At 56.4% G+C, this 10,508-nt stretch overlaps 4 protein-coding genes across 4 annotated transcripts; 2 read left to right on the plus strand and 2 right to left on the minus strand.

The window, feature by feature from the left end:
• Nucleotides 1–1,280: 1,280 nt before the first annotated feature.
• Nucleotides 1,281–2,485, minus strand: SETTUDRAFT_168153 (uncharacterized protein). Its single transcript, XM_008025378.1, has 2 exons — nucleotides 1,935–2,485; nucleotides 1,281–1,857 (listed from the first exon to the last, which is right to left on the minus strand). The coding sequence occupies exons 1-2, from the start codon at nucleotides 2,350–2,352 to the stop codon at nucleotides 1,697–1,699; spliced, it is 579 nt and encodes a 192-aa protein (XP_008023569.1). The 5' UTR covers nucleotides 2,353–2,485; the 3' UTR covers nucleotides 1,281–1,696.
• Nucleotides 2,486–2,825: 340 nt separating this feature from the next.
• On the plus strand, nucleotides 2,826–6,773 carry SETTUDRAFT_148507 (uncharacterized protein; the record flags this gene model as incomplete). The annotated part of the gene is made up of 2 exons (XM_008025379.1): nucleotides 2,826–3,430; nucleotides 3,545–6,773. 2 exons carry the CDS (start codon nucleotides 2,826–2,828, stop codon nucleotides 6,771–6,773), a joined length of 3,834 nt encoding a protein of 1,277 aa, XP_008023570.1.
• Nucleotides 6,774–6,862: 89 nt separating this feature from the next.
• On the minus strand, nucleotides 6,863–7,480 carry SETTUDRAFT_106037 (uncharacterized protein; the record flags this gene model as incomplete). The annotated part of the gene is made up of 2 exons (XM_008025380.1): nucleotides 6,863–7,002; nucleotides 7,213–7,480. The coding sequence occupies 2 exons, from the start codon at nucleotides 7,478–7,480 to the stop codon at nucleotides 6,863–6,865; spliced, it is 408 nt and encodes a 135-aa protein (XP_008023571.1).
• A 339-nt stretch (nucleotides 7,481–7,819) lies between these two features.
• On the plus strand, nucleotides 7,820–10,440 carry SETTUDRAFT_168155 (uncharacterized protein). Its single transcript, XM_008025381.1, has 4 exons — nucleotides 7,820–8,048; nucleotides 8,116–8,262; nucleotides 8,329–9,941; nucleotides 9,997–10,440. Exons 2-4 carry the CDS (start codon nucleotides 8,146–8,148, stop codon nucleotides 10,103–10,105), a joined length of 1,839 nt encoding a protein of 612 aa, XP_008023572.1. The 5' UTR covers nucleotides 7,820–8,048; nucleotides 8,116–8,145; the 3' UTR covers nucleotides 10,106–10,440.
• The last annotated feature ends 68 nt before the right edge of the window (nucleotides 10,441–10,508 follow it).

Here is a 10,508-nt window from a genome sequence, read left to right on the forward strand (position 1 = left end):
GCTGCTTGTCGTGGGCGAGCAGACGTAACCGAAAAGCGTATTGTCGACACCAAGCAATAGTCATAGTCATGGATGTGTGGGGTCTGGGTGGAAACAGGCAGAATCCCCGTAAGTGCATCTGGCCATGCGATGGGGGTCGAATTGGATTTTTGCAAGGCAAGAATCGCTTCCAGAGAGACCCAACCCGCACTATTACGGACAATGATGACTGCATACCCTCGCCCGGGAAACCGTATGCTGTGCGAAGTCTGCAGGCGCGTGCCGCGACTCAGGCTCGGGAAGCTTGGAACAGGGTCGTGTGATGAGAGCGAGTGGCAAATGTGCCCCGGACTGCCGCCATTATGGGCATGCTCTCGAGGGGGGGGGGGTGGCAGGACAAGCCAGCAACAAAGAATAAAAGGGCCACAGTTGCTGCAAGAGCAATAGTTTGGACATGGCACGGGCATAACAAGAAGGAAATATGCAAACGGAGATGAGTTTCAAGAGACAGAAAACATGCATCGAGGGCGGTCGTGGTGGAAGCCAAAGCGGTCGTCGGCAAAGGAGCCCGATGGGTGCAGACATGCGGAACATGATTGCCAAAGTAGAGCCAGTGTGGCCAGGCAGCCTTTGGGCCCAGCGCGACACGGTGTATGTTGTATGTAGATACGTAGATGGGTGGTGCCTTTGCAGGCCACGTCGAAAGGGCGCGGCTTTGGAAAAGCGTTTCATCTGCCAATTGCCGTCCATGAATGCTGGGACCGCAGATGGAAGGGTTACAGAGTGGCCATCGATGCGCTATCGTCTCCACTTAGCAACGGCGCGCTTCCCCTTTCAGCGCTGGCTGCCCGGCACACGACCACGACTGCATGGCATTGTAGTTGGTAATATTACGACACTGGGCTCTCTCTCTCTCTCGCCAGCGTTGGGACGGGGACGGGGACGGGTATTTTGACGTTTAGGCGCACAACAAGGGCCGGCAATGAGTTGCAGCGAACCGGGGTGCGACGGCCAGCCTACCACTACCACCAAGAGACCAGGATTGGCGGAGGGGGGCAATAATTCGATTGTGACATCAGGCGACTGGCTGGGCAGCTTCATCTCGTAGAAATGACAAGACGAAAGAAGATGGGTGTGTGTGTATGCGCGCTCAGGCGCACTGCGGGCACATGTCGCGCGCATTCGGGCCAAGCTGAATGGGCGTGGGCGTGGGCGTGGGCGTGTGGTGGGCGAGGGCGAGGGCGTGTGGTATCATCGTCGGTGGGTGGGGCAGAGGGCTTGTGATGACATGTGCGTCCCGAGATGATGCCGGTCTGACCTGCATTGAGGCACGAGCCACGGCCATGTTATTAGCTGCGCTAAGAGCCCCAGTGCTGATCCCCGTCCACGCGACGACCCGTTTTCACCCAAGCTCACCCACACCCACACCCAGCCCTCAGCCGGCTACTTATGGAGAAACAACATTATGATTGGACTACCAAGCTACCACCACCACCACCACAGCCAAACACCCACACCACCGCCAATCAGCCAATCAACCCGCCCATCAATCAATCAAAGCACAAAAGAATGGCCGCCTTTTGCGACCCTTGTCTGCTGCACGCCAGACAGTCGAAACGGAGCTGCTTTCTTCTGCATCCCCTCGAACCCCCCATCATGTCAGCGTCCGCTTAGACCATCCATGCGCTGGAGCAGAAGGCGCCCCCAGCTAGCCCATCTACAAAGCGAAGATGGCAAGCAGACCAGCGAGACCAGCACCGAAGAATTGGGCAGAGGTCTTGTCAGCTGCGCCAGCCGAGGGCCTGGGAGAAGACGTGGCCGCGGTTCCGCTGGCAGCAGATCCAGTGCGGGTTCCCACAGCACCCGAAGGAGAAGAGGCTAGCAAACAGTTAGTGAATGGCGTCGTCATGGCAGCATACTCGGCTTGCTGCAATAGAAAAAAAAGAATCACATACCGTTGGGGCCAGTGGGGCTGGCTGGGCTGGAACCAGCAGGGCTGGAACCGGCAGCGGCCGAGGAAGCAGCAGGGGCAGGACCATTACCGCCGACAAAGGCAGTCTGGCTGCTGGGGAAGAGGCTGTTGATGCAAGCGTCGACGCACTTGGAGTAGGCCTGGGTGGCGGCGGGAGATCCATCGCCCTGGTCGCACTTGGCCGCGCACTCGTTGGTCGCGATGGCCTGGGACGCGTTGGGGCGAGCGTTGCCCAGGCAGGCGGCCTGGCAGTTGACATCGCCAGCATCGCACGCCATGGCGCAGCTCACGGCCGACGAGAGACCCGTTGCGGCGGGCTTGGAGACGGGGGCGCCGGTGATGGTGCTACCGCTCTGGGCGGCGGCGGCGGCAGCGAAGAGGAGGACGGCCGAGTACTTCATTATGGCGTTGAGGAGTGTGTATGTGTGGGCGGCAGAGTGGCGCGGATTAGTACAAGTAGGGCAATGAAGCGATTAGCGAGTGTATAAGGGTTGAGCGCGCGAGGTGCTGTACAGCCAAAAGAAACGAGTGTGTGCGGGCGTGTGCAACGAGAATCTGGGGCAGCACGCCTCGCTTTTATTATGGCCCATGTGCAAAACTAGGTAATTACATAGGGGTATGGCCACACGCCGCCTTGCTGCACTTATATTAGCTTTTGGCCATACCCCATCCGGCAACGCTTATCGGCCCGACCGCCAATACGAGCATGCATGTCGGTTGAACCCTACAGGTGGGCGACGGCGGCAGCGCGTCGTGGTAGCAGGGGTCGGCGCTTCCCCATCCGTCCTCACCACACGCGCTAGAAAACGACGCGTCGCCATCTCGCATCCTACCGCCACTGCCACCAGAACCTTGCTGCCTGCCTGCCACCGCCATGCAGGACAGCGATGAGTACGGCGACGAGTTCGATGACACTGCCTTTCTCGACGCCGCCACCCAGGCCGAGCGGGACCACACGCCGGCATTCCAGCCGTCGCCGCGGCCAGCCAAGCGGCCGAGGCTCAACAGCTCGACCAGGCAGCCCGCGTCCATTCCACGCAGAGCACAAAGCGGCCGTCGTCGGGGTCCTTTTGCGTCGTCGGATGAGGACCGTGAAACCGACGGCGAGGGTGCATTGTCTGATTCCGGAAGCCAGAGTCTGTCGCCCGCCCCAAAGAAGGCGCCCGCAAGTCGCAAGAAGAAACTCCAGCCGACGGCCTGGGAAAATGACTTTTCTGATGCCGAATATGTATCACCTGCAAAAGACAGTCGAGCAGCAAAGCGCCAGGAACGCATCCATGTCCCCACTACAAACATGGACATGGCAGACGTCTTTTACACGCAGCCGCCGCAAGAGCACTCGCCGCCCTGGAAGCCAAGAGGTGCAATATGGGCAAAACCCCCGGCCCCAAAGAATGCCCAAAAGCCCTCTGAGCCACCCAAGCAGCCCGGCCTAGATGCCATCAGGACAATGTCCCTGCCAGGTAGACAGTCCATATCGTCTCGGCCGCCACCACCACCACCACCACAAGCACCCCCTTCTCCAGGCGTTTCGGATTCGCCCATTCATGTGCAAGACTCTCCTCAGCTGCCAATGGCACTAGCACCCACGAGGGGGCCTGAGATTCCCGACTACGACTTTACCCAAGACCTGGCCGATCTGCCGTCTGACGCCTTCTCTTCTTTGTCCTCGTCTCCGCAGAAGCAAGCCGACTCAGAATCCGCTAGTGCCCGTAAGCGTGTCGCGGCGCCCCAGACAGGCCTACGACAGACGACCTTGTTTGGACGCGCTGGCATCAACAATGCGATCCCGCCGTCTCAGGCCAACAAGCGTTACAACTTTGTCGTCGACCAGAAGGCGGAGCCCCCGACTCACCACAAACTGGACCCGGAAGCCATCAAGACATGGGTCTATCCGACAAACCTGGGGACGATTCGAGATTACCAATTTAACATTGTTCAAAGAGGCCTCTTCCACAACCTATTGGTTGCTCTCCCCACTGGTCTCGGCAAAACTTTCATTGCAGCCACCATTATTCTCAATTGGTTCCGATGGACAACCGAAGCCCAGATTGTTTTTGTCGCTCCTACGAAGCCATTGGTTGCTCAGCAGGTTGAGGCATGCTTTAAGATTGCGGGTATACCCCGCTCATACACTACAATGTTGACGGGCGGGGTACAAACGGGCTTGCGGGCGGAAGAGTGGAGTACAAAGAGAGTGTTTTTCATGACACCGCAGACGTTTTTGAACGACTTGAAGGCAGGATACGCAGACCCCAAGAAGATTGTACTTCTGGTAGTCGACGAAGCCCATCGGGCGACTGGCGCATATGCATACGTTGAAGTCGTCAGCTTCCTGCGACGATTCAATAGTAGTTTCCGGGTCTTGGCCCTGACAGCCACGCCTGGCGCTGATGTAGAGTCGGTGCAAAAGGTCATTGACGGTCTCGACATTTCCAAGGTGGAAATCCGAACGGAAAACTCCATGGACATTTGCAGTTATGTGCACCAGCGCAAGATTGACAAGCAGGTGTTCCAGAATACCGACGAGATGGAGATGTGCATGGAGCTATACAGCCAGGCACTCCAGCCTCTGGTGAATACGATTGCTGGCCTGAATGCATACTGGAGCAAGAACCCTCGCGATCTAACGCCATATGGCTGTCAGCAGGCTAAGAAGAAGTGGTTTCAAGAAGCCGGACGCAACGCAAACCGTGGCCTGCAGAGCACTGTTCACACAATCTTCGCAATCCTTGCATCAATCTCGCATGGCATGGATCTGTTAAAGTACCACGGCGTAGGTCCGTTTTACATCAAGATGAAGGAGTTCCAAGACGAAAGCGCAAAGACAAAGTCAAAATACAAGAAACAGATCCTCGATAGCGATGCGTGGAAGAAGCTCATGTCGCGCTTGCAAGGGTGGATGGCGGATGCCAATTTTGTTGGCCATCCAAAGCTGGACTATCTGCAGCAAGTCATACTGGACCACTTTGTAAATGCAGAAAACGGCCAGCACGCTGGTGGCTCGCAGACAAGAATCATGGTATTTGCGCATTTCCGTGACAGTGCTGAAGAAATTGCGCGCATCTTGAAGAGACACGAACCCATGATCCGGCCCCGCATCTTTGTTGGTCAAGCACACGGCAAGAACTCGGAAGGCATGACGCAGAAGGATCAACTAGAGGCTGTTGAGCGATTCAAGAATGGTGAATTCAACACGCTGATTGCTACGTCCATCGGTGAAGAGGGTCTGGATATTGGCGAGGTCGATCTCATCATTTGCTACGACTCGAAAGCATCGCCCATCCGCATGTTGCAGCGAATGGGTCGTACCGGCCGAAAGCGCCAGGGAAGAATTGTCATGCTGCAAATGGAAGGCAAGGAAGAGAATGACGCGAACAAGGCCAACGACAGTTATCTCAAGATGCAAGAACTCATTGCGGCGGGCACCCATTTCAACTTCCACGACGAAATATCTCGGAGGATTCTGCCGGCCGATGCAAGGCCTGTTGTGGATCGACGGATGGTGGAGATACCTATTGAAAACTCGCAGCAGGACTGGCTTCCAGAGCCGAAGAAGGGCCGACGTACCAAGAAACCAGAAAAGAAGTTCCATATGCCGGACAACGTCATCACTGGATTTGTCACTGCAGGGCGCATGGGTGAGGAGATTGTGCCCAAGGGTCGCGGGAAGAGGGCGGCTGCACCTACGTATGCAAGCGAAGAGCCTTTTGTGATGCCTTCGCTCGAATCCGTCCTGCTAGACGACGAAGCAACGCTAGATCTCGAAAAGAGATATCAGACTGTGTTTGATGACGACGATGCTCACATGGTCGATGTGCTTGACCTCGGCAAGTACCCTGAGCGGCAACGGATACTGCCCTACTCCAGCCGGCGAGTCGGGCCGGGGCGTGCTACGCGGGCGTTTGCCCTGATGATGCAACGCATGCACGACATGGATGAGGATCGTCTGGATAGTTTCAAGCTCAACCTGCAATTCTCGGATTGCGAGTCGGATGCAGGAGATGACTTTGTGGTCCCAAACACAGCAGCAGTGCCAGTGATTAACGAAGAGATGTGGGAAGATGACGACCCTGCATCCCCGGGCCTCAAGACCAGAGCCAAGCCTGCTCCAAAGTCAAATGCAAAGGCACCAATCAAGCCCAGGGCGAAAGCGGTGCCGAAGCCAAAGGAGAAGGCTGCTGCAGAAGTAAAAGAATATATGGTACCTAAAACACCGGCACCTCGTGGTCGGCCGCGGAAAGACCACATTGCTGTGCAGACGCCTGCTCAGCAGTGTATAGTGGACGATGAGACGCCCCGAACCAAGACACCCAATTGGCGTGTATCTGGCCTTGCTCAGGAAGGCAATGAATCTTCTCCTCCGCCAACAGACCCCCGCTTCCGCATTGCATCCCAAGCGGACACGATTGGATCTGATGATACAGAAGGAGCAGACGAGCCACAGGACACGCAGGCATATTTATTAGACTCTGAGCTTGCCAGCTTTATTGTCGAGGGGGAGGAAGAGGAGATAGCTCCAACTTCCAGTCTACCCAGCCTCAATCTCTCTGGCCTTGGGGCCGGGACACAGGCAGTTGTTAAAGCTGGCAGGCCCAAGAGGACACCCAAACGACAGAAGATTTTCACGAGTGATGCCACAGACGACGATGCAGTCGTCAGCAGCGACAGTGACGACGATGCGCCGCTTGCTAAGCCCAGGACAGGTGCGAGCAGGAAGCAATCGGTTGTGGCAGACTCTGCTTCCGAGGTGGAAGAGGAGCCCGTCTTGGCCCGAAAGAGGGCCAGACGGATAGTAGACGACGATTCGGATGATGAGTAAGGGACTAGAGCTGGAGGCATAGAAAATATGCGACGATATGTGTAATAGTACGACTAATGTTAGCAACGCCTCGATAGTTTGCCAACAGCTCAGTCAAACTGTTTCCAGTACTCCGGCTCGAAGGCGTCCATGTTTTGGCTAAACGGCTCGCCGGCCTTGACCCAGCCTTTGATGCCGCCCGCCAGAGTCAACGACGTGATCTGGTCGTCGCCTTGATCGGCAATGTAATCTGCGAACCAGGCCGAGCATCTGGGGCCTCTGCCGTTGGACGACCCTAGTGCGTCTCAGCCAATGTTGTGCGCAGGGACGCACGTGCAAGCGGATTCCATCCAGACATGCTTCAGAGTGGTATGCGTCTCACGCCATGCGCCGCCGACATTGCCAACACCTGCCTCACACCGGTGCTGTGCTGCGACGGGCATGAGAAGAACAAACTCACCGCAGTAAAAAGCAACGCGCCTGATTCCGGCGCCCTTGCACAGGCGATACAGGACGCCCCTGTTCAAGTAAAAAGAATGCGCGGGCAGGTTGATGCTGCCGCGGATAGTGCCGCCCTCGTAATCGGTGCGTCGCACATCGACGACGAGAAGATGGCCAGAGGACAGGTCTGACAGCACCTCGTCGCGTGAGACGGTGGGCGCCGTGCTGCGTGGGGCGGGGAAGGCGTCGGTCCAACTCGCCGCGGACTGCTGGGCGGGCGCTGCCATGGTGCGAGGTGCTGAAGAGCGCGGAGACGGTGGATGTCGTTTCGGAGACGGTGTGCAAGCTCTGGCGGGCGCCGGTGTTGGCGTGTTGTTTTTCCGTGTTTGGCATTGCATCTTTCTCCTTCACGCAGGCCCGCACCAACCGCAGGCCGGTGGCGGGGGTCACTGGCAATCCACCGCCACACCTTGGTAATGGCCACCTTGCCTATTGCTATTACCAGCCCACGCTCGGCATGCTCTGCATGGCCCCATCAACGTATGATTAGCAGCGGAGGCGCTGGGGGACCCGTCCAATATAATATACGGCTGCGCGTGTCCGCGTCTTTGTCTTCTGTCCTCTGCATCGTCCTCGGGCCAAGACCGGCCTCTCATCAACGTTAATCTGCCTCAAGCCCGCCGCCGTCCCAATCGGCGCAGGAACCGCACCGCCACAGCCGGGGTCCTGGCTGCTCTGGGATAATCACTCTCGCAATACCTAACCTACACGCTGGCCTCTTCGCCTTCCCCACACGAAACAGCTTCGGCTCTGTAATTTCCCGAGGCTCTTCATATACTCGGGCTATTCGTAATTGTAAGACGCAGACCCAGAGTCGCCGCGAAACACGCTGGTCGCCAACGTTTGCTGATCGGAGGACTAGACCTTGTGCACACGGGAACTGCACCACACGATGCGCCCAGCAGCCCAGGTCTTCTACCTGGCAGTCTTTTCGCTGCTCGGTGGTACTCACGGCGCTGACCGTGTCTCGCCCTCGAAACCAAGCAGTCCTCCGCCAAACGTTTGCGACGTAAGCAGCCAGTCGACCTGTTCGCCCCCGCAAGTCGAGGCCCAGAGTACTAAGTCTACCTTCCAGATATCGCCCGGCGCCATAGTCTCCGACGCCTGCGCAAGCTACAGCACCCTCGAGCAGCTCAACGATGCCGTACAGCCCTACCTCGAATCCATTACCCAGAAAACAGACTTCTTCTCGCATTACCGCCTGAACCTGTACCGCAAGAAATGCCCCTTCTGGGACGATGAGAATGGCATGTGCGGAAATGTGGCGTGTGCCGTCAACACGCTCGAGAACGAGGACGACATACCGCTCGTCTGGCGCGCAAAGGAACTCGGCAAACTCGAAGGGCCCACGGCGCAGCATCCGGGACGACAGCAGCAAAGGGAAGAGCGCAAGCGACCGCTAAAGGGCAACCTGGGCGAGAACGTGGACGAGAGCTGTGTGGTCGAGTACGACGATGAATGCGACGAGCGCGACTACTGCATCCCAGAGGACGAGTCGGCGACTGCAAAGGGAGACTATGTGTCGCTGGTAGACAACCCAGAGCGTTTCACGGGATATGCGGGCGTAGGAGCTCAGCAGGTCTGGGAAGCCATCTACCGCGAGAATTGCTTTCACAAGCCTCCGAAAATCGCGCCAGGGACGGGCAAGTCGGCCCCGCCGGGCTCGCCATTTGGCGCCTTTGGAAACCAGCAACAGATGCATGCGGCAAACCAACTGCGCAACGTCATGCAAGAGCAGGGCCAAAAGCAAAAGTTCCAGTCTGCCATTGCCCACGGCACTGCTGTGGAGAGCCTTGATCCTGTCGAGTTTGACAACACTTGTCTGGAGAAGCGCGTCTTCCATCGTGTCATCTCTGGCATGCATGCATCCATCTCCACGCACTTGTGCTGGGACTACCTGAACCAGACCACAGGCCAGTGGGGACCCAACCTGGCCTGCTATGAGCAGCGCCTTCACAAGTATCCCGAGCGCATCTCCAATGTCTATTTCAACTATGCCCTCGTTATGCGCGCAGTCGGCAAGATTAAGCGACACATTTCCGACTACTCGTTCTGCTCCGAGGACCCTGAACAAGACCTCCGCACCAAAAACTCGGTCCTCCGTCTTGCGTCGGCGCTTCCGTCCGGCCCCGAGATCTTTGACGAGACAGTCATGTTCCAGGAGCCCGAGAGCGTGGCCTTGAAGGAGGACTTCCGCAACCGCTTTAGGAACGTAAGCAGAATCATGGACTGTGTTGGCTGTGACAAGTGCCGTCTTTGGGGCAAGCTCCAGACAAACGGCTGCGGTACTGCGCTCAAGGTGCTCTTTGAATTCGACGAAAACGACTCGTCAAAAGACCCGCCGCTTCGCCGCACCGAGCTCGTCGCACTCATCAACACCATGAACCGCCTTTCGCACTCTCTGTCGGCCATCAAGGAGTTCCGGCGCATGATGGACGAGCGCGAGGGCGTTGCACCCGCACTTCCTGCGACGGATGAAGGTGTACTAAAGACGAAGCTCGCGCTCGAAGCCGCGGACCCCGAGAAACCAATCAACGTGTTGACAGGCAACGACGATGTTCCAAACTTCCAGCGAGACTGGGATGCCAGCAACATGTCTGTATGGGACGAGGTCAAGGCCGAGCTCAACCTGGTCAAGCGCACTTTTTACTACGTACTCTACCAGTGGACGCAGCTTCCTTCACGATTGTAGGTTATCGGATTGTCGCTCGTTCTAAAGAAACATTGCTAATTAGATATACAGTACCAAGATTCTCATCCTTGAAATGCGCAGGGCGTATAACTGGTGGATGGGCTTTGTCCCTGGACCAAGGAGCTGGGAGATTCGCATCCCTACTCGCGATGAAATTTAGTGTCTCTTTGCACTTGGATATCTTATTGATGATGACAATGGGGAGGGGGGGGTCTTGTTTTGGGGGCATTTCGTATACAAATAAAGGGTTTTGCATAGCCTTGGGCGTTTGGAGTGGGAATTGCATCTCTCTTTTTTTTAACGCCTCAAATTGGGATGGATGGAAGAATGTTATGTCTCTCTCTCTCTCTCTCTTTCTTTCTTTTCTTTTCTTTGCTCAACAGGACTTGAATGTCGGAATATGGGGGCGTTGTGGAAGAAAGCTACTTGGTATTGTTGCGAAGGGCGTATTTAACTTTTTTACGTACGTACCCATCTTATCCACACTCTCTCTATCTGTTGTCTATCTACCTATGTTATTATCTGCAAGTAAAAGTAAAAAAAAAAAAAAAAAAAAAAAAAAA

The sequence above is a fragment of the Exserohilum turcica genome, assembly GCF_000359705.1.
Source record: "Exserohilum turcica Et28A unplaced genomic scaffold SETTUscaffold_14, whole genome shotgun sequence".
NCBI lineage: Eukaryota > Fungi > Ascomycota > Dothideomycetes > Pleosporales > Pleosporaceae > Exserohilum > Exserohilum turcicum.